This window comes from Podarcis erhardii, assembly GCF_964252035.2.
Source record: "Podarcis erhardii genome assembly, chromosome: 10".
NCBI classification, from domain to species: Eukaryota; Metazoa; Chordata; class Lepidosauria; order Squamata; family Lacertidae; genus Podarcis; species Podarcis erhardii.
The window spans coordinates 57,880,903-57,904,304 of NC_138500.1; the positions used below are offsets into that span (position 1 = coordinate 57,880,903).

The window sequence follows — 23,402 nt, forward strand, 5'->3', positions numbered from 1 at the left end:
TCACCTTTCAGGAGGTACAGTAAAACAACGGGTTGAACCTGCAAAAAAGGCAACCAGTGCTGTCACTATTATAACAAAGTGCATGCCTGCTGCTACCTCAGGGATCACTCCAGTCCAGGGGTCAGCAACCTTTTCCAGCCATGGTCCACCGTCCCTCAGACCATGTGGTGGGCCAGACTATATTTTGGAGAAAAAATATGAACAAATTCCTATGCCCCACAAATAACCCAGAAATGCATTTTAAATAAAAGCACACATTCTACTCATGTAAATACACCAGGCAGGCCCCACAAACAACCCAGAGATGCATTTTAAATAAAAGGACACATTCTACTCATGTAAAAACACGCTGATTCCAGGACCGTCTGTGGGCTGGATTGAGAAGGCGATTGGGCCGCTACTGTACAAGACACTGAGCTGCCTTCAAAAAGAAAGTAAATCCAAATTTGCATTTAAAGTACATACCGGAGGGGAGGGCAGCTTTTATGTTCCAGATGCATGGCCTAAAAAGGCAAAACAATTTTCACTGGGACAGTTCATCCTGCCCCCTTATTTGTTCCAAAACAAGCACTGAGCATAAGCAGCCCCAATAATTCTTCTTCATAATATCCCTGGGGATGTAAGTGCCACAGGGTTAATTTTGATCTTATGGCTGCTTCTATAACCCCATTTCCTAATCCTCTTTCCTTCTATTTTCTCTCCCAACCCATAATCCTAGGGCACAGAGCAATTCAGATAATCAATGAGGATATAATGATCTTGTGCACCACTTATTTGACCCAGGAAAATCAACCTGGTTGTGAACTAAAGTTGCAATCCTAAAATCACTTACTATGGTGCAAATGGCCCCCTTTAGAATGTTACACTAAGGTAGCCACCTTTATGCAAAACTTCGTTGAAGGGGTGTTATTTTAAGTAAGTAAATAAATAAAACAAATCAAGGAATTGTCTGCAGCTTGCAAGGTCTCCTTCCATCAACATCTGTAATCACATTCATCATTTTAGCATGCTGACTAGTTATTTAAACATAAGTCCTTGGAATAATCTCTTTAGCAACACATTGGGTTTTGATCTGGGGCAAAAAGGAATAAGAAATCTTTCATAATCTTCAACTTGTCCTGGATTATTCATTTTAATAAATGTGCATCGGTTCCTAAATTGAGGTAGCAAACAGTCTCAGACAAAAATGACATATTCTAATTAATTTTTATTGTAATCCATGCTGCAGACTCAAAAGATGCAGAGCCTACTTTGGTAAACTGGGTCAAGTGTAGAAAAGATGCTGTTGCCCTTATCGCAAGTCTCCCAAGACATCTTTAACTAGCAATGCCTATTTAACTTTTGTTTGCCTTTCTCAGACTACAAAAAATGCAAACTTGACAATAGCTACCTAGTTAGTACGAACACAGGACAGGACAGCATTGAAGTAACAACAACAAAAATGGAAAACCAGGAAGTGAACTTGAGATGGGTGCCAGGAAAAGATTTATCCAAGTTGCAATCCTATACTTATTTGGGAGTAAACTCTGCAGAACTTAGTGGTACTCGCTTCTGAGTAAACCTGCATGGGATCACATTTGCCTGACACATTTCAAAAGCACAGTCATCTAGGAAAATCAACATTTTGTAATGATGCCACTTTTAACTTCAATGAGAATTTTGAAATTGTCGCCATTTGACAAAATGTTGTCTGTTTTCTTACATTGATTCTTGTTTTGTACTATAGCTCGTCACCCGACAGGCATCCTGGGCTCAGCTACAGAACTGAAAATAAAACGTTTTGCATGTGTTGTAAAGTGCAATATACAAATGTGACACTAGATGGTGAGACTGAGCTATGCAAAATTCAATGTATTTTTCAAAAGGTTTTTTAAAAAAGCATTTTCACAGTGTGTGTCAATTCCACCCCTGTCAAAATGTGATGGGAAACTTAATAGGTGCTTTTCTTGGCACAGGTTTGAGGTAAAGAATATAAGAAGAATCTGGCCAGATCCACCTAAATCTGCTTCCCACCAGGTCAGCCAAATGCCTCCAGATAACCTACGAACCATCAGTATTCATGGCTATGATTCCTGTAGGTTACATAGCACCTTGACTACTAGCAGAATAACAAATCTAGCCATTGAAAGGAGACTCACATTTTCACACACACACACACACACACACACACACGTGCTTTTCTACAATAAAACAACCTTCACCCCTAAACTACATTTTCCCACACATGCTAAACAAATTTCATTTACCCAAGCAGCTTTAAAAAAGAACTCCCAGAAAGATATTCCACTACCTCACTAACCTTAACGTTCACAGCTCAAAACAATCAGCAAACATCAAACTGACAAGATTCACACACCAACAGCATGCAAAGCCAGGGTTGCCAACTCATGGCACCCGCAAAGGCTTACTGGAGCCCTGGGCAGGTGCCAAAGATTCTGAGCTTTCATTTCTTTGAAATAGTAAGTCTCTAGCCCAGGGGTCAGCAACCTTTTTCAGCCATGGGCCAGTCCACTGTCCCTCAGACCATGTGGTGGGCCGGACTATATTTTGGAAAAAAATATGAACGAATTCCTATGCCCCACAAATAACCCAGAGATGTATTAAAGGACACATTCTACTCATGTAAAAACGCGCTGATTCCTGGACAGTCCGCGGGCCAGATTTAGAAGGTGATTGGGCCGCATCCGGCCCCCGGGCCTTAGGTTGCCTACCCCTGCTCTAGCCCTTCTAAAAAGCTATGGTGTAACTTTCGAAGAGATTTCTGTGAAATGAGTTTGGTGTTACCACCTCGTAAACTTTTCTTGGTCCCAAGAAGCACTCTGATAGACAGCAGCAGCATCAGTGTGAGTGAAATTAATGTTGTGTGATCGCCACAATCGGAAGAGCAGAACTTGGCTAACTTCCCATGCTAAACAGATTGTCAGGGGTGACTAACTTTGTGTTATGCCACCACCACCCGCTATAGCATCTATTTTGTGACTGGGCCCCCCGGTACTCTCTCAGAATTTGAAATGTGTGCATTTCAAAAAAGTTCCTGGCCCCTGCAAAACCTCTAGAAGGTCCTGCAGCTAGCTTACACAAAGATTTCATCTTCTTGGCCCCCTTTGCAGTTCTGTATCTTACACTCACACAGCTTTGAACCACGTGAAAAGAGACAAGTATAAATGAAAGTCAAAAGTTTTTAATTGAAAATGGCATCGCAGAAGCAGCACAGGATTTACCCAAACCCAATACAACACATAAAAATACATTTTGACCTTGGTAAGAAAAGGATACTGAAAAGAAATGCAGATACAAACTTTTTCCGTGATCCGGCTCTAAGTGATGTGATTTCACTTGTCCCTTTCCAGACCTGCAAACTGAAAGTATTAGGTCATATAAAAGGAGAGTTTCCATGAAAAGAAACTTCTTGCCTGGGGGAGTTGGATGAGCGGTGGGAAGAGGACACGCATTGGGTTTTTAATTCTAAAATAAAAGTCATAAACAGCCTATTAGAACTGAAAAGCTGCCCAATTACTAAAAAAAACCCCAAAAAACAGAAGGGGTGCTTCCATGCCAAAGGGGGGGTGGCTTTTTGTGCCCTACATTGAGGGAGAAAGTGAGAGCCCCAAAGGTAGTAAACCCGACTATGGCAAGAAGACCGAAAAGGACACCCAGCCAGCAGGGAGTTTGTGTGTTCCCTTCATCAGGGTTGGCACTGGAAAGTAGTATTTCACAGTGCAAACTGAAAAGAAGCCATCTTCCCCTTAGTCAACCCTCCAAGCTATTTAAGAGGGCTGAATCCAGCCAGCAGCCAAACTGGTCTGGTATACAAACACCACCACAGCAGTCGGGCTGGGTGAGCTCTAAAACCCAATGAACTTATTTCTTCCTCGTGTTTCTTGCAGCACATTCCCGTACGTGGACATATTCTGTAAGAACACAGGTAGATGACTTAAGTTAATACCTTCTTGATTGCTCTCGAACAGACCTTTCTTTACCGTATGGAAGTTAAGAGGATTGTGAGGCATTCAAACATGTGGCAAGAGGTTTCTAGGCTGGCAGCCCCCTGATTCGAACACAGAACATGTATAAGTCAGAATAGAAATGAAACAGTTTCATTGTTCTCCTAGTAAATCATTTTCACTTTACCACTTTCCTACGGCTTCTTCTCCGTGACAACTACATGTTTTCGACAATGGTTATTTCAGTTTATAGTTCATTTCCTCAGATCATTTTGTCCAAAAGAAACAGGAGTTTTATAACAAAAACTAGAACTCCATCTACATTTTCAACTCGTTACTAAAGAGATCGTGCCAGAGGTGACAATTATTTTTTGGCAATTCACCCTCAAGAGAGATGTCTGACAAATCCAGAGTACCGGAGGCAAACAGAAGGAAAATCTTTTTAGCAAGTTAATTTCAACTTGAAAATGAAACAATGGCATGGTTCACATGCAATAGCGAACTGCAATAATGAAGACAAGCTATAAGGAGTCTTGGGCTCCCACGTTCCCCCATCCTACACTTTAGTTTTCACATCTGAACCCTGAACTGTGTTTTATCTTAATCACAGTTGGTGAAAATAAGGCCACTTCAAGAACTATAGCTTGACTAAGCATGGTTCAGACTAAGCGGTCAGTCTAGGTCTGGGCAACATGGAAAGCTGCAGATATAGTCTAAGTCTGCATCAGAAATGAAAGTTTCCAAACTCTCCTTCAGGACTGCATTATTGTTTTGGGTGACGTTGATTGGAAAGGCAACTGCAGAACAAGAACACTTAGGCGTTTCTCTCAAAAGGACAGCACACACAGTACAAAAACTGCATCTAAAATATTGCTGATCCTCACAAGCATAAAGCAAATAAAGATGTTAGATGCACAATGTAATAGTTTCACAGAATATATAGTAGAGAAACTAAAAGCCTGTAGCAAGTATACAAACTGCAATGAACTGTCTTTCCATAGCTCAGGTCTGTTTTGGATATTAACCAGGAGACTGAAGCATGGTTTCAAACAATACAGAATTTGGCACATGTGAAACTATGTTTGACGTAGGGTACAGAGAATGCCATTTTCCAAGCTCTCACATCAACATCAAATATGTTACTAAAGTGTTTTAAACAATCATGGGTTTTTTCCAATACACACAAAAATACTGTTGATGTGATTTTCTAAGCACTACAGTGCAAATTAAAATGAGTTTCCACTTTTGATTATGATATAAGCCCCCTTCAGGTATCATGATCAGGTTAAAGTAAACACCTAGGTGGGGTGAATGAAGACTAATATACTAGCTCCACCATCGCGGTTGTTACACTTGTCACCTTCCAATTTGTGGAAAGTGACGGTCTGAAGCAAATTTGTGAAGGTGCCTCAAATTTTAGTACCTGGCAAAGTTAGGAGGCCGCAGAAGTTATTCTCTTCCTGCCCCCCACATTTACTTTAACCTAACTGGAACACTTGATGAGGACAAGAGAGAGAGAGAGAGAGAGAGAGAGAGAGAGAGAGAGAGAGAGAGAGAAACTCCCATGGCTGTGTCTGCCATGATAGGATTTTCAGACCATTGGTCTATGTGACCCTTTATCTTCTGTCTGTAAAAAGGTCTTCAGTTCTAGGCACAGGCCTTTCTTGTTCTTTCTTGAAGTCTTGAACTCACTACATTCAGCAATGTTGCAGCATTTAGAACATGCGTAAAAACATTTTGGCATCATTTGAAGACTCCTGCGCTCCTCTGCTATGACTGGACACCTGTTCTCCACCTAAAAGCTTTACAAATCACCCTTGCAGGGCAACATGCTCAGAAGTAAGCCAAACTGAATTACATGGGATTTGCTTCCAGGCCAAGAGTGGGTTGAATCACAGTCTATAAAAAAAGGCATACAGCACAACTCACCCGGAATTTCGCTTGTCGAAGTTTCACTAAAGCAGACTGGCACTGCACACAAGAGAACAGTTCTGCTGTTGTGTAGCTGCTATTCATTTCAATATGCTCTGGACAGGGAAGACTTTCAGGGGAATAGTGCCTACGGACAACTATTTTTAGGCTTCAAAATGTGCGTGCAAAATTACAGGCTGGAAAAAAGGAGGGTAGAAAATATGTCTCCTTTATTGTTTGATAACGCTCTGGGTACTGTAGGTAATTCCTTCAGCTCGAACACGTTCGAGTATTGGTCCATAAATATTCTTGGTTAATGGGATGACCATGCCTTTGGTGTCAATTTCTCCTGGAACATAAAGAGAAAAATGTCACTGTTATCATCAATTAAATTTGTATACCACCCCGTCATCTGAAGATCACAGTGCAATTCGCAACCTAAAACTTCAAAATACATGATGAAACAGAAGCAGAAGCAAAACAAACCAATAACCTCCTTCCACAGATACATTTAAAAGGCCAGGGTATGTTAATCAGCCGTATGCTGAAGAGAAACATTTTCGCCTGGTGCCTAAAGCTATGTAATGAAGGTGCCCAGCAAGCCTCTTTGAGGAAAGCATGCCACAAATGGGGGAGCCAACCCAGAAAAAGCCGTTCCTGTGTTGCCACACTCCAGACCTCTTCTATTTGATTAACTCTTCTTTAAAGGAGATATAGAGAAAAAAGCAACCTGTACAGCAATTACCGTATTTTTTGCTCCATAAGACTCACTTTTTCCCTCCTAAAAAGTAAGGGGAAATGTGTGTGCGTCTTATGGCGCGAATGCAGGCTGCACAGCTATCCCAGAAGCCAGAACAGCAAGAGGGATTGCTGCTTTCACTGCGCAGCGATCCCTCTTGCTGTTCTGGCTTCTGAGATTCAGAATATTTTTTTTTCTTGTTTTCCTCCTCCAAAAACTAGGTGCGTCTTGTGGTCTGGTGCGTCTTATAGAGCGAAAAATACGGTATTTTAAAACATTACAGTACAATCCTAACCACGTTTTCTTAGAAGTATGTCCTATTTAATTCAACGGGGGCCGGGTAAGTGGGGTGACAAGGATTGCAGCCTCACTAAAATGAAGCCCTGGCACTCTGCTCACAGTGGAAGAGCAAAATTACGTGTGCTTATAGCAGGCTTCCCCAACGTGGGGTGCTTCAAAAGTTGTTGGACTCCAACTCACATCAGCCCCAGCCAGCATGTCCAAGAGACAGGGATAACTGGAGATGTAGTCCAACAGCTTCTGAAAGGGTTCATTTGGGAGGAACTGGGCACGAGAGCTCTACCAATTCTTAAAACAAACCAGTTCCTCTTACACTTACAGTTTACAGCTGCAGGCCGAGGGGTAAAAGGTAAAGGTAAAGGGACCCCTGACCATTAGGTCCAGTCGTGACCGACTCTGGGGTTGCGGCGCTCATCTCGCTTTATTGGCCAAGGGAGCTGGCGTACAGCTTCCGGGTCATGTGGCCAGCATGACTAAGCTGCTTCTGGTGAACCAGAGCAGCGCACGGAAATGCCGTTTACCTTCCCGCCAGAGCGGTACCTATTTATCTACTTGCACTTTGACATGCTTTCGAACTGCTAGGTTGGCAGGAGCAGGGACCGAGCAACGGGAACTCACCCCCTCGCAGGGATTCGAACTGCCAACCTTCTGATTGGCAAGTCCTAGGCTCTGTGGTTTAACCCACAGCGCCACCCGCGTCCCCTAGGCCGAGGGGACCCTGCGCAAAATCTTATGAGGTCCCTCCTCTTTGGCAGGCAGCAATACTCTGAGCAAAGCTACAAGGCGTTCCAGATGGCAGAGTCTACCTGCACTTTATATTATTAATTATTGCAATTAACCACTTTCCTCATATAAATGGCCCCAAACACCTTACGAAAACAGTATGAATGCTAAAATCAATAATAACAAACACACTTCTCTACAGAGTGCCAAGGAGTGTGGGAGTCCGGGACACATAACATTGGGTCCTGCTGGGTGCTAGGACCCTGAAATTGGCCCAAGTATGTGACATGATGGATGTCACATGGGTGATAAGGAACTTAGCACACAAAACTGTGGTGAATGTGAGGACAACAATGAACTGCATGACCAGAGAATCACTGTGATGAGCTTAAGACTTATAATTCACACTTACAAATGAACAGTGGGGCGTTTTCTTTGGTGGGGGGGGGATTAAAAAGTGCTGGAAGTCTTATCTATCTCAATTTTGCTAGCACAAATAGGCTGCCATGGGGAGCAAAAAAACAGAGGTGCCAGTACTCCATATTGGTGAGTGTTGTCATGTACAAACACACACACACACAAAAAAGCCCCTCAAGTGATTATTAATAAGGATGTTAATAATAATGATGCAGCCTTTTAAAAATTATTAAAAGTATTGCCTAAAACAATACTTGCACATTTGAAGGCTACTTAAAAGAAACACACATCCCAGGTGCACCACACAACTTAGAAAGACCCGTACGTACCATCAAGAACCATCTTTGCTGCGATAGCAGTCGGGTACCCTACAGTTTTAGCCATTGCAGAATATCCTTTATCATCTCCATACACCACAAGATTGACATATTTGTCTTCCAAATGACCGGACGGATGTTTGATTCCTATTTCATTCCTCATGACTATCATATCGCGCTCTCCGGGACCTAAGGAATAGACAGAAATATGTTGCTTTTTCTGTTGTCAGAAAAGATGAACAAGCTGTAGCTTTAACAGTGAACTGCACGACACCCAAGAAAACTCAGTGTGTGAAAGATGCCAACTCTGTTCTCCTTAGCTCTGCTTTTGATTGTGAAGGAAATTCATCTTTCTGCCTCCCAAATGTAGAATGTTGCAGAATGTAACATAACTGATGTAGAGATCTCCACCAATATCTGGTTGTGGCCAGCCAGAAATAAAATATAAAAATAAATGGGATGGGGTTGGGGAGCTAAATAGTCTTGACTGAAGGAACAAAATGAAGTTGCTTGTTTTAGTATTCTGGCCTAGACATGCTAAAGTGGTTGAGGGCAGCCCTTAGCAATTGGGGGGGGGCAGCAACATAATTTGTTTAGCTTCCCGCACAAGGTGGAAAGATAAATACAAAAATACAGCCGGATTGATATTATATATTAGTATATATAATATTATTTATTATCATTATTTATTAGATTTGTATACCTGTAGATCTCAGGGGAATTTACATAAAATTGCAATATAAGCAACACAAAAGACATAATAAAAATAGAAACAGAAACAAACCCAACAACCCTCCCCCTTCCACAAGCACATTTAAAAGGGCATCGGATGTCAATCAACCAAAGACCCGGTTAAAAATGGTGTATAATGAAGGCACCAGGCAAACTTCCCCAGGGAGAGCATTCCACAGATGGGGAGCCACTGCAGAGAAGGCCCATTCTCATGTTGCCACCCTCTGGACCTCTCAAGGAGGAGGCACATGAAGGAGGGCCTCAGAAAGTGATCTCAGGGTTTGAGTAAGTTCATATGGGGAGAGGCAGTCCTTGAAGTACTGCAGTCCTGAGCCATTTAAGGATTTATAGGTCAAAGCCAGGATGAGCAGAGAGTGTTTCACATACCATAGGATAGCTTGGCCTCCATGTGTTTCGCTAGTGCGCCGACTATTGTTTCTGCTATTGGAACGGGCTCATCTCCAAGTAACCCCAGCCTGAAAGAGCAAGGACAAGGCACCATTTGTCAGAAAAAGCCCAGGACTTTCTCCCCAAAAACGGAGAGCAGTGGCTTGAGCCCGTGATCGCAAAGCAAGAAGAATGGGATGCCACCACATCGCAATTTGGGTCAGGCAACCGATGGGTCAGGAGAAAGCGAAGCAGATGCAACGATCCTCCTCACATCTTAATTGGCATCTTTATTACAGTGCCATGCCCTGGGGCTACACCTCCAGTGTTGCCATGCAGAACCAAACTTCTGCAATCAGCTTGCATTTTCCTTTTCAGTTTTTACTTACGTTCTATCAAGATATATGCAGAGAGCAGAGAAGGTTAAGTACACCCGATTATGTCACAGTAATTATTTTGATTGCCGTTACTCCTTTATTGGATTTGCTTGTTTTATAATCTTATTCTATCGTTATGCATTTGTGGCCTTACAGCCAAAATGAAGCATGCAAATGAAGAACAGTATCACATAACATCATCAAGCCAGAGGCCTACATGCAAATTGAGCTGCTGAACATTGCAGTTTCACACCAGATGTTTCACTTTGAAATATGCTTTTAAGAAATGGGAAGAGGAGGAGTTCGGATTTGATATCCCGCTTTATCACTACCTGAAGGAGTCTCAGAGCGGCTAACATTCTCCTTTCCCTTCCTCCCCCACAACAAACACTCTGTGAGGTGAGTGGGGCTGAGAGACTTCAGAGAAGTGTGACCAGCCCAAGGTCACCCAGCAGCTGCATGTGGAGGAGCGGGGAAACGAACCCGGTTCCCCAGATTACAAGTCCACCGCTCTTAACCACTACACCACACTGGCTCTCTGGGAATTGGCAGGCTACTCTTAGCCATTTTAACTAGTCTCATATGCCTGGATGATAGAAAGCAGGTCTGGCCCAAGTCATTTGGGCACCTGAGGCCAACCACAAAATGGCACTCGCCTCCCTGCCAGGGAAGGAAGAGGTGAATAAAGATCTACATCAGAAACAAGCGGGGGAATGAAGATCTACATTGGGATCTGCTGCCCCTGTGGATATATGCTGCCTCACCTTATCTCATGAGTGGGCTGGCTTTGCTAGAGAAGCACTTAAAAGGGAGGAAATGTGGGGAAAGGTCAATCCTGAAAGGTCAATCTCCTACCATTCGACTGCATCCAGCTGCCTTGCATCCTCATTCAGTTTATTGTAGACGGCATTTCGGAGATCATCGTATGTGGCAGACTGCTTAAGTCCAAGTAGCCTGCACATAAGTTCTTTCTGGGTATATATATATATAAAATCAATAATAACAGATCAACATCCAATAGTCAGAACACTGAAAGTACAAGCATTTGCACCTTAAGAAAACTGCAGGTGACGAACACCAGCTTTTTCGTGCGATAGTAGAAACAGTCTGCATTCAAAGCAGAAATGTGAAAAGTGGTGGGCTATGAGAAGGGTGGACACGGATGGCACTGTGGGTTAAACCACAGAGTCTAGGGCTTGCTGATCAGAAGATCAGCGGTTCGAATCCCCGTGACGGGGTGAGCTCCCGTTGCTCGGTCCCTGCTCCTGCCAACCTAGCAGTTCAAAAGCACGTCAAAGTGCAAGTAGATAAATAGGTACCACTCTGGCAGGAAGGTAAACGGCGTTTCCGTGCGCTGCTCTGGTTTGCCAGAAGTGGCTTAGTCATGCTGGCCACATGACCCAGAAGCTGTACGCCAGCTCCCCAGGCCAGTAAAGCGAGATGAGCGCCGCAACCCCAGAGTCGGTCACGACTGGACCTAATGGTCAGGGGTCCCTTTACCTTTATGAGAAGGGCAGAAGGTACAGCCATTGGCTGTGCAAACAGAGCTTTGTTGTCAAGAATGGGATAGCCCACTGTTGTGTGAACACTGGATTTCAAAATAATTATAGGTGTAGATGGCAAAAATACAAAGCGAACCCATTTCACACATGCCTCAGCTGCAGACTTCTCTTGGACCATGAAAGCAACACTCACCCAGGTTATAGAAGCTGCTGTTGCACTGAGCATAGGACATGGCTCTGAATTTATCAGTCCTAGTTTCACAAAGCCTCCAATAGCTTTAGAATAACCCTGGAAGAATGGGGGGAGGGGTTAGAAACTGCCACAGAACACAGGGATCAACATGCCAAACTCATATGTGACACCAGAAATCTACCAACATGGTTTCCCTCACATTCCAACCTTTGAGCTTTCCTTCGATATGCCTGCATAGGTATTTCGACAGAAGGCAGCAAACGACATGCAACAAATCTGAAGACGGCTTTGGCACACACAGTTCTTGTGCAATAAGTGCCTTGCTGTGCTTTGCCTGCTGTTGTATGCCACCCTGAAACTGGATAGGGTGCTATGATAAAATAGTTTAAATAAAATAAACAAGCATACATACAATTGTGCTGTCAGGCCATGGGTCAATCTAACCCAGAGGTGGAGAACTTGTGCCCCTCCTTATGTTGTTGGGACTCCAACTACAGCATGACTATTGGTTAGGGATCAGAGGTGGATAGTTCTGCATTCATTTTGGTATTTTATGTATTGTGACTTGCAGTTATTTTTATTGATCACAGTTTCGTAATTATTCATTGTAACAGTTAAGAGTGAATTCGTGTTTCGTTATTGTGTGCCAATGTTTCGAGAGTTAATTTTATTGTGCACTATTATAGTCCAATAATTATTGAATACTACTTTATTTGATAGAAGTCGTTCCATTTTAAAGTTATGTTTAATTGTGACTTTCTGTATGGGATCAGGTTATATTACAAGGTGCGAGTTCCTGGTTGTATATTTTGTTGCTGCAAACTGCCTTGTGTGTAGTAAAATATAAAGGCAGTATACGAAAGGTGAAGTGAAAATGAAAGTTAGGGCAATGCGACCAGTTCCACTGCACTGGGTTCCCAGCCTAGAGGGCGCTGTAACTGCAACACAGTGAATTGAGCAGGATGGAAGGCAAATTTAAGCCTCGCCACAGGGAACCATTGAATTTTAATAAAACAAAGTCCACCCCTGCGGGGATGATGGGAGTTGTAGCCCAACAGCATCTAGAGGGTCACAGATTAGCTAACCTTGATCTAACTCAATATTTCCTCCCCCGACTAGCAATTATTCTCCCAAGATCTCACATAAATATCTCACAGAACATTTTCACAGCACAAAGATTCTTTCCATTGAACCCAATACCTTGTGCATACAAAGGGTGACCTACGGCTGATCAGTTTTTTTAATAATAATTTTTATTAGTTTTCAATTACAATAATCCAATAATAGCCTCATTATAACAGTGCTAAATTATAATACAATTATTAATACCAATCATTCAAACACCAAGTGATATAATTTATGTGGCCCCCCGCGTGCTGGCACTGATGGTCTGATGATTTACTTTATTTCTGCGTTCCAAAATCTTATTAATTTCAATTATATTCCAGTCAAGATAACAATCCCTTATACAACAACTGCAATATTAACAACTTCCATTTGTCTTAACACATTAAATCAATGCTTTTTTTTCTGGGGGGTGGGAACATTAACACATTTTGTGAATCTTTGTACTTTTGTCTATTTACTGTATTTATTTTTCCCTATTTAAACTATAAAGTCATGATTTTCTTGAGTTAAAATAAGAGTACCCCCTAAATGTGTTTTTTAGAAAAAAGCACTGCGTTAAATGATTTATAAAACTACAGGTGAGATCACAGTTAAGGGCACGCAGGACAGTCTTCATCCGAAACTCACACAAAGTAAAATGGATGCTCTCCACACCTTCGCATTTCTACAATATTTTATTACATAAGCACGGCCACAAGCTAAGCTTGGCATATCAGCCATTTACAGAACCTCCCACTCCAGCCGAATTTTCTCTTAACGGATAAAAACTGGCAGAAATGACCGGCAGAATCCAAGACCAGGGAAAAGAGTCGGCGGAAGAAGATTGGAAGAAGTTTAAAAACTATTTGCAGAAATATTGTAAAATTAATGAATGTTAGAATGATGTTGGACAGAAATTAAATGGTTTCCAGCTGTAACGTTTAAGAGATATGAAAAATAAGGTTAGAAATAAGTAAAAACTAATGGCGAGGATTTGCTGAACGAACAATTTCAATTGGAATACAAGAAAGGGAGTTATGAGGAGGTCTTGAAAATAAGTTAAAAGAAAATAAGTAACGGAAATTCTATGTGTTTTTCTTTTTTTGTTGTTGTTTTTATTTTTTTATTTTTGTTGTTTTTTCTTTTTGGTTTTTTCATTGTATTATTTCTGAAAACTTTTATAAATATTCTATAAAAAATAAAAATAAAATAAAAACCATAACATACGTTCACCTGGAATTCCCCATGACCTTCACGGTACCAAACATACTTACCCTGTATCGTAATGTTCCTCTTAAGAGAGTGTGAGCTGACTGAATGCCATAGGGTTTGGCATATTTTGTACTGTCCCTGTTTGGAAAACCTTCCAAATTTAATCCTGGGAAAAAATCCATGACAGTAACAGAATCAAGCAAAGCTCCTCCGGCTGGAATATTAATAATCTAAGGATTGTGAAAAACAATAGTCAGTACTATGTTTTATAACAGGAGTCCTCACAAGCACCAAGTCCCTATTCAGAAATGTCCGTCTCCCGTGAGAAGGCAGACTGTGGATTCCTTTCATTTCTATGCAGGAGGATCCCAAACCCATCCTCAACGTCCTGTTTTCCCTCCACACTTCTCAGTATAACTACCTATGCAAACATATCCTCCAGGCTCTCAACAAGAATCCATTCAAAACTATTTAGTTTATAAGATTAACAGCGTAACGTTCAGTTTAGCAAACCAGTTCTTCGCAATAAAAATTGCTCAGTTCTGGGGTGTCTTAAACCAGAATGATTATAAACTTTGATCCTAAACATTCAAAAATGCAAGTGTCACATGGAATTACAACATCACTGAAAGTCACAGAAATAAATTGTGTTAAGATTATGACGTTTAAGTGAATTCAGGGTATGCATAGACTCCAGATCTTGAACCCTGCTTGGCTCAAGCAGACAATAAACACATCTCCCATATTACAACTCTGCAAACTCATGTTAAGGCTTTGGAGACACAGAGATATTTATGCGCAGAGCTATTTAGACACCAATGGTATCTCGTAAAATTTCAGAAGTGATCTTAAGTTATCTGATTGGACTACTTCAGACTGCAACCTGGACCAATTCCATCTGACAGCAAAGTTTATGCATGGGATGAGTAAACCTGGGAAATAATCAGAGTCCATGGTAACAGCTCATGGCTACAGAACCTCACAATGACCCCAATTCTAAGGATATTAATGTTATTGGTCATTTTAATTTGATAACCACAGAAGACTTCAGTAGGGTGAGATATAAATAAATGCAGAAATGCATTTTAAATGAGAGCATCTACATGGAGTTGTCATAGAAAACAAGAAAATAAGAGACAGGCACTCGTCTACTAATCTTACTCAGAAAAATAAAATACAAGAACATGAACCCCAAGGTGCTTCTGCACATTTTGAACTCCAGTAGAACTGGTTGAACCAGATCACTACACCAGGAGAATAGATGCATGGGCAATGATACAGGCCACAACAATCCCTGGTGCCTTGGCCTTGCTCACTTGGCCTGAGATAACAGGGCACTCAGAATTATAGCCTCAGACATTCCAAGTGTTCCTATTCTCCAGGGACATCCCTGATTTACAGAAGCCGTCCCGGTTTCTGATTCAATCCTGGAATGTCCCACTTTTCCTTAGGATGTCCCTATTTTCATTGGAGAAATGTTGGAGCGTATGGCGTTATCTGACCCCCGAGCCGTCTGAAGGCAATCCTGTATGGGGAAGTGTTCTTTTTTAATGTTTTTATATATGTTGGAAGCTGCCCAGAGTGGCTGGGGCAACCCAGTTAGATGTGTGGGGTATAAATAGTAAAATTATCGTTAAGGAATGGGACGCCCCTATTTTCATCGGAGAAATGTTGGAGGGTATGTAGCCTAAAACAGGGTGGGCAGAAGGTAGCCTAGGAACTACTGACAGATCTCTGGGGGCCTAACAGTAGATTGGCAAAGACTTCAACTCCCAATTGTTTAATGAAAAAATATTTTACAGAGAGATTAGGTTGCTAAAATGAAAGCTGGGGGGACGGGACAAGATTTTGTTTTTGTGTGTGGCAGGACTGTGAGAATGATTCCAACACACACAAAATAAATCCCAAGGCTATGACTGCACTCAGAGGCACTCTGTGCCTTAATTCTAAGCACGGTACATTCAGTCAAGGAGAAAAGAAAGGAAAATAACTCATCAATTATTATTAGACTTAGTGATTCCCCATCTCTGCATTTTAACAGGTATATGAAGACAGCTTCACCTCTCCATTTTTTAAATACGTGGCAGGTTGAACGGTGTTGAGCAGGACTCCCTGTGGACTCCAGCTGAATTTATATCTCAAGGGGTTGCCAGAATGTTCCGGAGCGGGCAGGCCACCACAGAAGGAAGTGTAAGACACCACCTGCAGATGAAGAAAAGGAGTTGTCTCCAATTAAACTATATCCGTCCCAAAGCTCCAGGTTCATTCGGCACAGCTTTATTCTGCATTGCTGAGGCTGCAATTCCATACCCAAGTCTTCATTTAGCAGTAGCCATACTTTGTTTACAAAATGACCTACTTGAGGCAACGTACAATATATTTGCAACACAGCAAAACAGATGACAACACGCTAGTTACCAGAGTAGGCCAAAAGATTGATACAAGTCCACCCCATGGCCATAACAGTTCTCCAACATCCCAGCTGCCTCCTAGTCTGGAAGCAGCCAGATGCTCATCAACCCACAGGCCCAACACAGCTGGGGGGGGCAGAGTCAACTTTCCCCTGAACTAATGTACCTAGAACATGGGACTCATGTACCTAGAACATGGGACTCATGTACCAAGGACTAAGCCTTGCAGAACGCATGGGGGCTTCCATATGAGTGGAATGTCTTCCACTGTATGTCTTTGGCTGCCATCTTCGCTGTGAATTTTCAGGCACATCTTGAAAACATGTGCTGACAGGCAGGGCTTTTCTGTAGCCGGAACTTGCCGGAACTAAGTTCCGGCACCTCTCAGGCGAGCACCATTTTAGGAGAACCTGGGAGCTGCTTATGGTGAGTTCTGGTAACCCTTTCTAGAAAAATAGCACTGCTGACAGGCCTATTCAGTTATCATGGGTTGCCATATGTCAAAAAGTAAAAACCAGGACACCCCAAAAGTTGCTGAGCTTCCAAAATTGTTGGAACTTTTTTTTACAAAATCACCAAAAAACCTGTGATTTTTCGATTGACTTGCCTAAGATCCAGGACAAAGCACTGCCTTTCGAACCTCGCCCTCCCCCCCCCCCCGGCAGTTAATTCCGCCTTTGAAATCCCAGGAAAATCTGGACATATGGAAGCCCTAAATCATTTTAATCTTTTCTACTTTACTTCACCAAACCTTTATTAGGCATTACAAGTACAGGCCATCCTAAAACATCCATATATAACATTTTAAAATCTATGCAAATAAACAACCATGTAAAAATATGTAAAAACAAGGATTGTCACTGGAGTTTCTTCCCACTATATATAGTGCCATTCACCACTCCAAGAGATACTATTGATAAAAACTCATATTTTCTAGACAAGTCAGTCATTTTTATTTATAATGTTTCATAGTATCATTATACAGTGGTATCTCGGTTTTTGAACGTTATCTGTTCCGGAAGACCATTCGAGTGCAGAAACTTTCAAAAACTGAGGCGCAAATGGCAGTCCACAAATTTAATAGAGAAAATTGAGAAAAGTAATATATACACCAGTTGAAGCCATTCAACTTCTGAGGCGTGTTTGAAAATGGAAGCATTTACTTCCGGGTTTACGCCATTCAAAAACCGAAACATTCATCAATGGAGACATTCAAAAACTGAGGTATCACTGTATATAGTTGTTCGCCATCTTGTTATGAGTGAGAGGCATACAAATATTTTTATCAATAAAATACGTTCCATTTATTTTGCCATTAGTGTGTGGACCCTCAGGTCCAGGCCTCCAGGCTCCTTTCTCTGGAACTTTCTCCAGGTCGTGCCCCTCAGTTGGTCCTGCTTCACACCCCGAGTGTTGTCCCTGACTGGATTGAGTCCTTGAACTCTGATCTTGCCTGTTGCTTGTCTGGATAGATGACACCGAGGGGATTGCAAGAGGGTGTGTTTGTGGAAAATAGCCAACTGTACAGAACACTTGCCTCTGGCTCCACCCACCTGGCAAGCGGCCCTCAAAAGGCTGAACAGAAGGGAACATGGCCCTCAGGTTCCCCACCTCTGGCCTATAGGATTGAACCCTTAATCTTGATTTATATTAGCTGGATCCCCTGTGTGCAATCATATTCCTGTATGGAATTCCATATTGGCCCAGAGATGCAAAGATGATAAAGACCCTACCAGAGAACAATGGCAGATCAAGCTGATGGATTATGCCAAAATGGCTAAAATGACCGGAAGAATCAGAAATCAGGAAAGCCAAATTTTTAATAAGGAATGGATAAAATTTATAGTTTATCTTAAAAACCATTCTAACCAGTTAAAATCGTTAGTAGGACTGGAATAACACTTGTAGTTTAATGGTGAATTTTGGACATAATGGAGAGGTTATTATAAAAGATGCAGAAGGAAATGATTAACAATAGGAACCACAAAGGGGAGGAAGGGAAGTCCAGGAGATTCTTTGGAATCTTGTTTCTATGTTGTATGTTGGATACGTGACTGTAAAGTTTTAATCTGAAAAACCATTTAATTAAATTTATTTTTTAAATGTAATTCCATATTTAAAAGGAATTCAAAGGAAATAGCCTGGACTTCACTTCTATTCTACCACCCTGTCTCTGTGTTAGGCAGTAGCTGATGCCTAAGTGAAAAAGGAAGAAAATACAAAGCTGGGAAGGGCTGGAAGGAGTGGGGTGTTCTAAGCCCAGTGGGTGACAGCTGATAAACCCACAACAAAGGAGGTATTATAGAATAGGAGCGGTGCGGAGGGGAAGACCTCTGAACAGATTGATTACTTATTAAGCTCACCGTAGCCCCCACTTCTTTCGCTTTATCAATACACTCCATTGCCAGCATATGATCAAGCCCAGGATCCAGACCCATTTCGCTGATAACGGTAATGCCAGCCGCCTCGACACTGAAATAAGAGGGTGTATCATTTCAAAACAAGAATCCTGTAACAGGGCATCTTTACAGACCAAAACAACATACCCCCAATATTTCCAATGGGGAAATTGAGGCACCGCATCGCTCTGTCAATCTGGGATGTCCCGCTTCAATTAGGACACTTGGGAGGCACCGAAACACAAATCAAGCTCAATCGTTCACAGACAATATGAGTATAGACAGGGGACCCACATCCAGACAACTGAATCTGTGCAACCCTTTTTTACAAGGAGAGCAAGGAGGAACGGTACGCCCTTCTCCCATTGTTCTGCACACTTGAACAGAACTTAGAAAACATGACTGCGCCTTTCATTTGCATCAGTAAGGTTTAAACTACCTGCCTTTGCTAAAGACTCTGTGGAGTCGTCTACACAGGTGCCAATAAAATGTTTTAAATGTGTTGTAAAGTGCAATATACAAATGTGACGCTAGATGGCGACAGTGAGCTATGACAAATTCAATGTCTTTTTCAAAACTTTTTTTTAAAGCATTTTTATAAGTGTGCAGGTGCCACCTGTTATCTATATTATGAGTTCTGAGCCACCAGTGGGCTGTAAAAAGGGATCTTTGAGGAAGCCATAAAGCTATGATCAATGGTTGCTAAAGTGGTTCCATGTATAAGCAGTGGTACTTGCCACAGTGACACTATTTTCGCAATGCATGTTCCAGCATCGAGTGAAGAGATGTGCATGAAAGATCTGGCTGGGTTTTGCCAGCCACTCTGGGTGGCTTACAGCACATGAAAAATTGTAAAAGGTTAGACATTTAAAAATTCCTGATACAGGGTTGCTTTCTCCCTTTAGCAGGGAGAACATAAGAGAGACTTACCTTTCCTGCAGCTCTTTCATAGCAGGTGTCAGGTAACTGGCAGTAACCATATTCACCTTGTTGTCAATGCACTTCTTAGCAACCACAGGGTGGAATGCGTAAGGCAACAAGCTAAAAAGACAAATGAGAAGGTCAGACACTAGAAAATGTGAACTTAGGATGACCTGCTCTATCCTCGACTCTCAAAGAGGCATGTTACCAACAAGGGAACCATTCCTGCATGGGCATTCATCTCAAGGGACAATGTATGTGTGGCACAGTATGGGGAAGACAATTCCATGCGAAATATTAAGGCCTGGTTTTTATAATGATGCTAAAATGAAAGGGTCACCCGTGAATGAGGGAGCCACAACCAATTCTGCGGTATCCTTGTCAAGCATGCAGTTGAAAGAATGGGCTTCTCTCACAAATACACACTTCAGTGCATCTTTTAAAAGCGTTAACACATGAAGGAACACCCGGTAGCTGCATTTTGGGCTTTTCCACAAAAGCATCCTCTTTTAGCCTGAAGTTCAGTACCATCACTACCAGGTAAAATCGTCAAGAGCTAACCTGGCCCATTGCACCCACACCATGGGGAATCGCTGAAGCACCTACACCATGGGTAGGCAAACTAAGGCCCAGGGCCGGATCCGGCCCAAACGCCTTCTAATTCCAGCCTGCGGACAGTCCGGGAAGCAGTGTGTTTTTACATGAGCAGAATGTGTCCTTTTATTTAAAATGCATCTCTGGGTTATTTGTGGGGCCTGCCTGGTTTTTTTTACATAAGTAGAATGTGGACTTTTATTATGCATTTCTGGGTTATTTGGGGCGTAAGAATTCATTCGTTGTTTTTTTCCAAAATATAGTCCGGCCCCCCACAAGGTCTGAGGGACAGTGGACCGGCCCCCTGCTGAAAAAGTTTGCTAACCCCTGATCTATGCGATCACCAGAACATACTGACCTGATAACAAGGTTGTGCTTCTTCACCATGGCCTCTAATCTCTTCTCATCTTCGGTGACATCCACAACGACAGGAACAACATTGCTGTATTTCTTAGCCAGCTGCTCAAGTTGTTTCTTCATGACAGATGCTGTCATAGAGCAAGAACATTGGCTGAAAGCGGCAGACAAGACTTCCTCCTCTTGAGCTCCCATTAAATAAGCATTCAATCATAACCTCTCAGCAAGTTTTAGACAACTTAGTCATGTAGTGTCATGCAACCTCGGCAGGACCAATTCTGTATAAAATGGGGGGGGGGGGCGCCTGGTTTAAATTTAGAAGCTTTCGGAGAAATTAACTGGGCCCCGGATAGCATGGGTTGCTGCTCTTCCTTGTTTTAAAGGGTGTGTCATGGAATATTTTTTTTTTTGATGAGCGGGTGGATTTTCTTTACTGGTAGATTTCCCTTTAATGTATAAAATTGTGACATATTGCCACCAGGAAGAATGAACCCCCTGTCCACCCCCTCCTCTGTCCAGCTGCCAAGGGAGCCTTCGGGACTCCACATTCCCAGGACCCCTCCCTTTCACCCAGTGTTAGAAATTCCCAAGGGATCAGACGCATTTTGCAATTGCCACAGGTCCAATTGTGACCACATGGAGATTTCTGGGTGCCAGGCTAACATCTCCAACCGACTCTGGAGTTGTGGCGCTCATCTCGCTTTACTGGCCGAGGGAGATGGCATTTGTCCACAGACAGCTTCCGGGTCATGTGGCCAGCATGACTAAGCCGCTTCTAGCGAACCAGAGCAGTGCACGGAAACACCATTTACCTTCCCACCGGAGCGGTACCTATTTATCTACTTGCACTTTGACGTGCTTTCGAACTGCTAGGTTGGCAGGAGCAGGGCCCGAGCAACGGGAGCTCACCCTGTCAGGGGCATTTGAACCACCGACCTTCTGATCAGCAAATCCTAGGCTCTGTGGTTTAACCCACAGCGCCACCCGCGTCCCATCATAAGCCTATTCTTAAGCCCATTTCTTTGCATTTACATCCCACCTTTGTCTTCAAGGAATACATGGTTCCCCACTCCCCTGCTTAATCCCTACAATGACCCTGTGAGTTAGGTTAAGAGGCTGTGATGGACCCAAAGTCACCCGCTCAGTTTTGGTAAATCCATTCCAGAACCTTGCAAGACCCAACTAAAACTAAGCTAATCCATGCAGGCAAAGCAGTACCTGTTCTAGGATAAAGGCTCAACGAAGAAACTGTTAGTGGGGGAAAGAAATCAAGAAGATCAACGAATGAAAGACTAAAAGATGGCTAGGTCTTAGAAGCTCTAAGCCACTCACTCCTACAAAAGTCTCCACCAACAGAGGTGGGCATTGTTATAGCCAGCAGGCCATGTGTGACAACCAGCCTTTGGTACAGCTTGCGAACTAGCAGTCTTGTTTAAACAAACTAAATTTATAGCATTTGTGACTGTTGAGAATATGATGGAATCATGCCTGAAATGCTCAGATTTATTTATTTTAATAGCCTGAGTTTCAAATCTGTTAGCTTTCAGATCTCTGTGTTTCTGAAAAATAATGCAAATATAGGATCTGGGAAAGTTCATAAAATAACCTACAGAAACAGAAAGGAAAACAATGTCTTCCAATAATAAGGCTCAGAAGCAGATAACCATTCCATGTAAGATGTTGAAAACCTGGATTTGCAAAAGATATTGCATTGTTTGTTTCCCTCTCGGGCAAGTATCTAATGTATGTATACATTCAGGCTTCAAGACACACAGAAGATGAAACAAAGTCCAAAGCCATCTCCTTCGAGACACCCGCTTGCCTTTCTGCTTTGACCAGCTTCCTTAAGACATAGCTCCTAACAGATATGATACAGTAGGTACACGTCACAGTAAACCATACATGAGCCAGTTGAACTCCTTTGAGCCTCTCTTCCTACTGTGGAGAAACAAACCACAATACCTGGCTGAGCATTATATCTGAGTCAGGGTTTATTTCACCCTCAACAAACCACAATGTGTAGAAAACAGTCTGTGGTTTGTTTCTTCCATGTGCTAACAGAAGGGAGCAAAGGAGCCTAGAGAAGCGCATTCACAGTAAGCCATTAACTATGGTTTACTGTGGCATGCAAATTGACTACGGTTTACTGTGACATGCAAATTAACTACGGTTTACCGTGACATGCAAACTGGGCCAATGCAGTCACTCTGTGAACAGAAGGAGTCTTTGTACTCAAGGAAACTTGTGAACTTAGGAAGGCCTTTTCCATCAGTGTAACTCTCCCCACATGAGCAGAAATCCCAGCCTTTGGAGCCCTGGAAGCCTTCAAAACGGAGTTGCTTCCAAGGGCATGATGTGTATTTGTCTTTTGATGAACTGAGTGGAAGACTACGAGTCATAGGCAAGGGGAGAGTTTGTGTGTGAATTCAACAGTGCTTAGTTTGATTTTGGCTGTTGGTTTGTTAATGCTGTTAATCTTGTTTCATGGATTAGGAGAGCTGTAATGCTTTGCGGATTTTATAATGTGACTTTTCCTGGGGTTGTCCTTTTTAGCCATTTTTTTGTTTTGTTAAGAGTGTTTTACAGAAGGTGGCTGTTTTACTGATGATTTGTTAATTGTTTTATACAATTCATGTTGTGACGTTGTTGGATATATGTTGGATATATTTATTGTATGTAAGCCAAGGGCCTTCTTGGTAGTGGCGCCCGCCCTGTGGAACACCCTCCCATCAGATGTCAAGGAAATAAACAACTATCTGACTTTTAGAAGACATCTGAAGGCAGCCCTGTTTAGGGAAGTTTTTAGTGTTTGATGTTTTATTGTGTTTTTAATATTCTGTTGGGAGCTGCCCAGAGTGA

General features: G+C 42.4%; 1 protein-coding gene across 3 annotated transcripts in view; it reads right to left on the reverse strand.

Annotated features, from left to right (window-relative positions):
• Window positions 1-6,068: 6,068 nt before the first annotated feature.
• Window positions 6,069-23,402, reverse strand: part of AASS (aminoadipate-semialdehyde synthase) — a 40,800-nt gene continuing 23,466 nt past the window's right edge. For 2 of the 3 annotated variants that reach the window (XM_081877872.1, XM_081877871.1), the window contains 10 exons: window positions 20,545-20,674; window positions 19,602-19,712; window positions 18,636-18,744; window positions 15,923-16,063; window positions 13,924-14,091; window positions 11,543-11,638; window positions 10,703-10,818; window positions 9,471-9,559; window positions 8,364-8,540; window positions 6,069-6,204 (listed from right to left, as the gene is read on the reverse strand). In XM_081877872.1, coding sequence (XP_081733998.1) covers window positions 6,086-6,204; window positions 8,364-8,540; window positions 9,471-9,559; window positions 10,703-10,818; window positions 11,543-11,638; window positions 13,924-14,091; window positions 15,923-16,063; window positions 18,636-18,744; window positions 19,602-19,712; window positions 20,545-20,674 — 1,256 coding nt within the window. In that variant the 3' untranslated portion in view covers window positions 6,069-6,085. Of the gene's footprint in view, window positions 6,205-8,363; window positions 8,541-9,470; window positions 9,560-10,702; window positions 10,819-11,542; window positions 11,639-13,923; window positions 14,092-15,922; window positions 16,064-18,635; window positions 18,745-19,601; window positions 19,713-20,544; window positions 20,675-21,761; window positions 21,792-23,402 lie in introns of all 3 variants that reach the window. The other variant, XM_081877873.1, reaches the window with a different exon arrangement.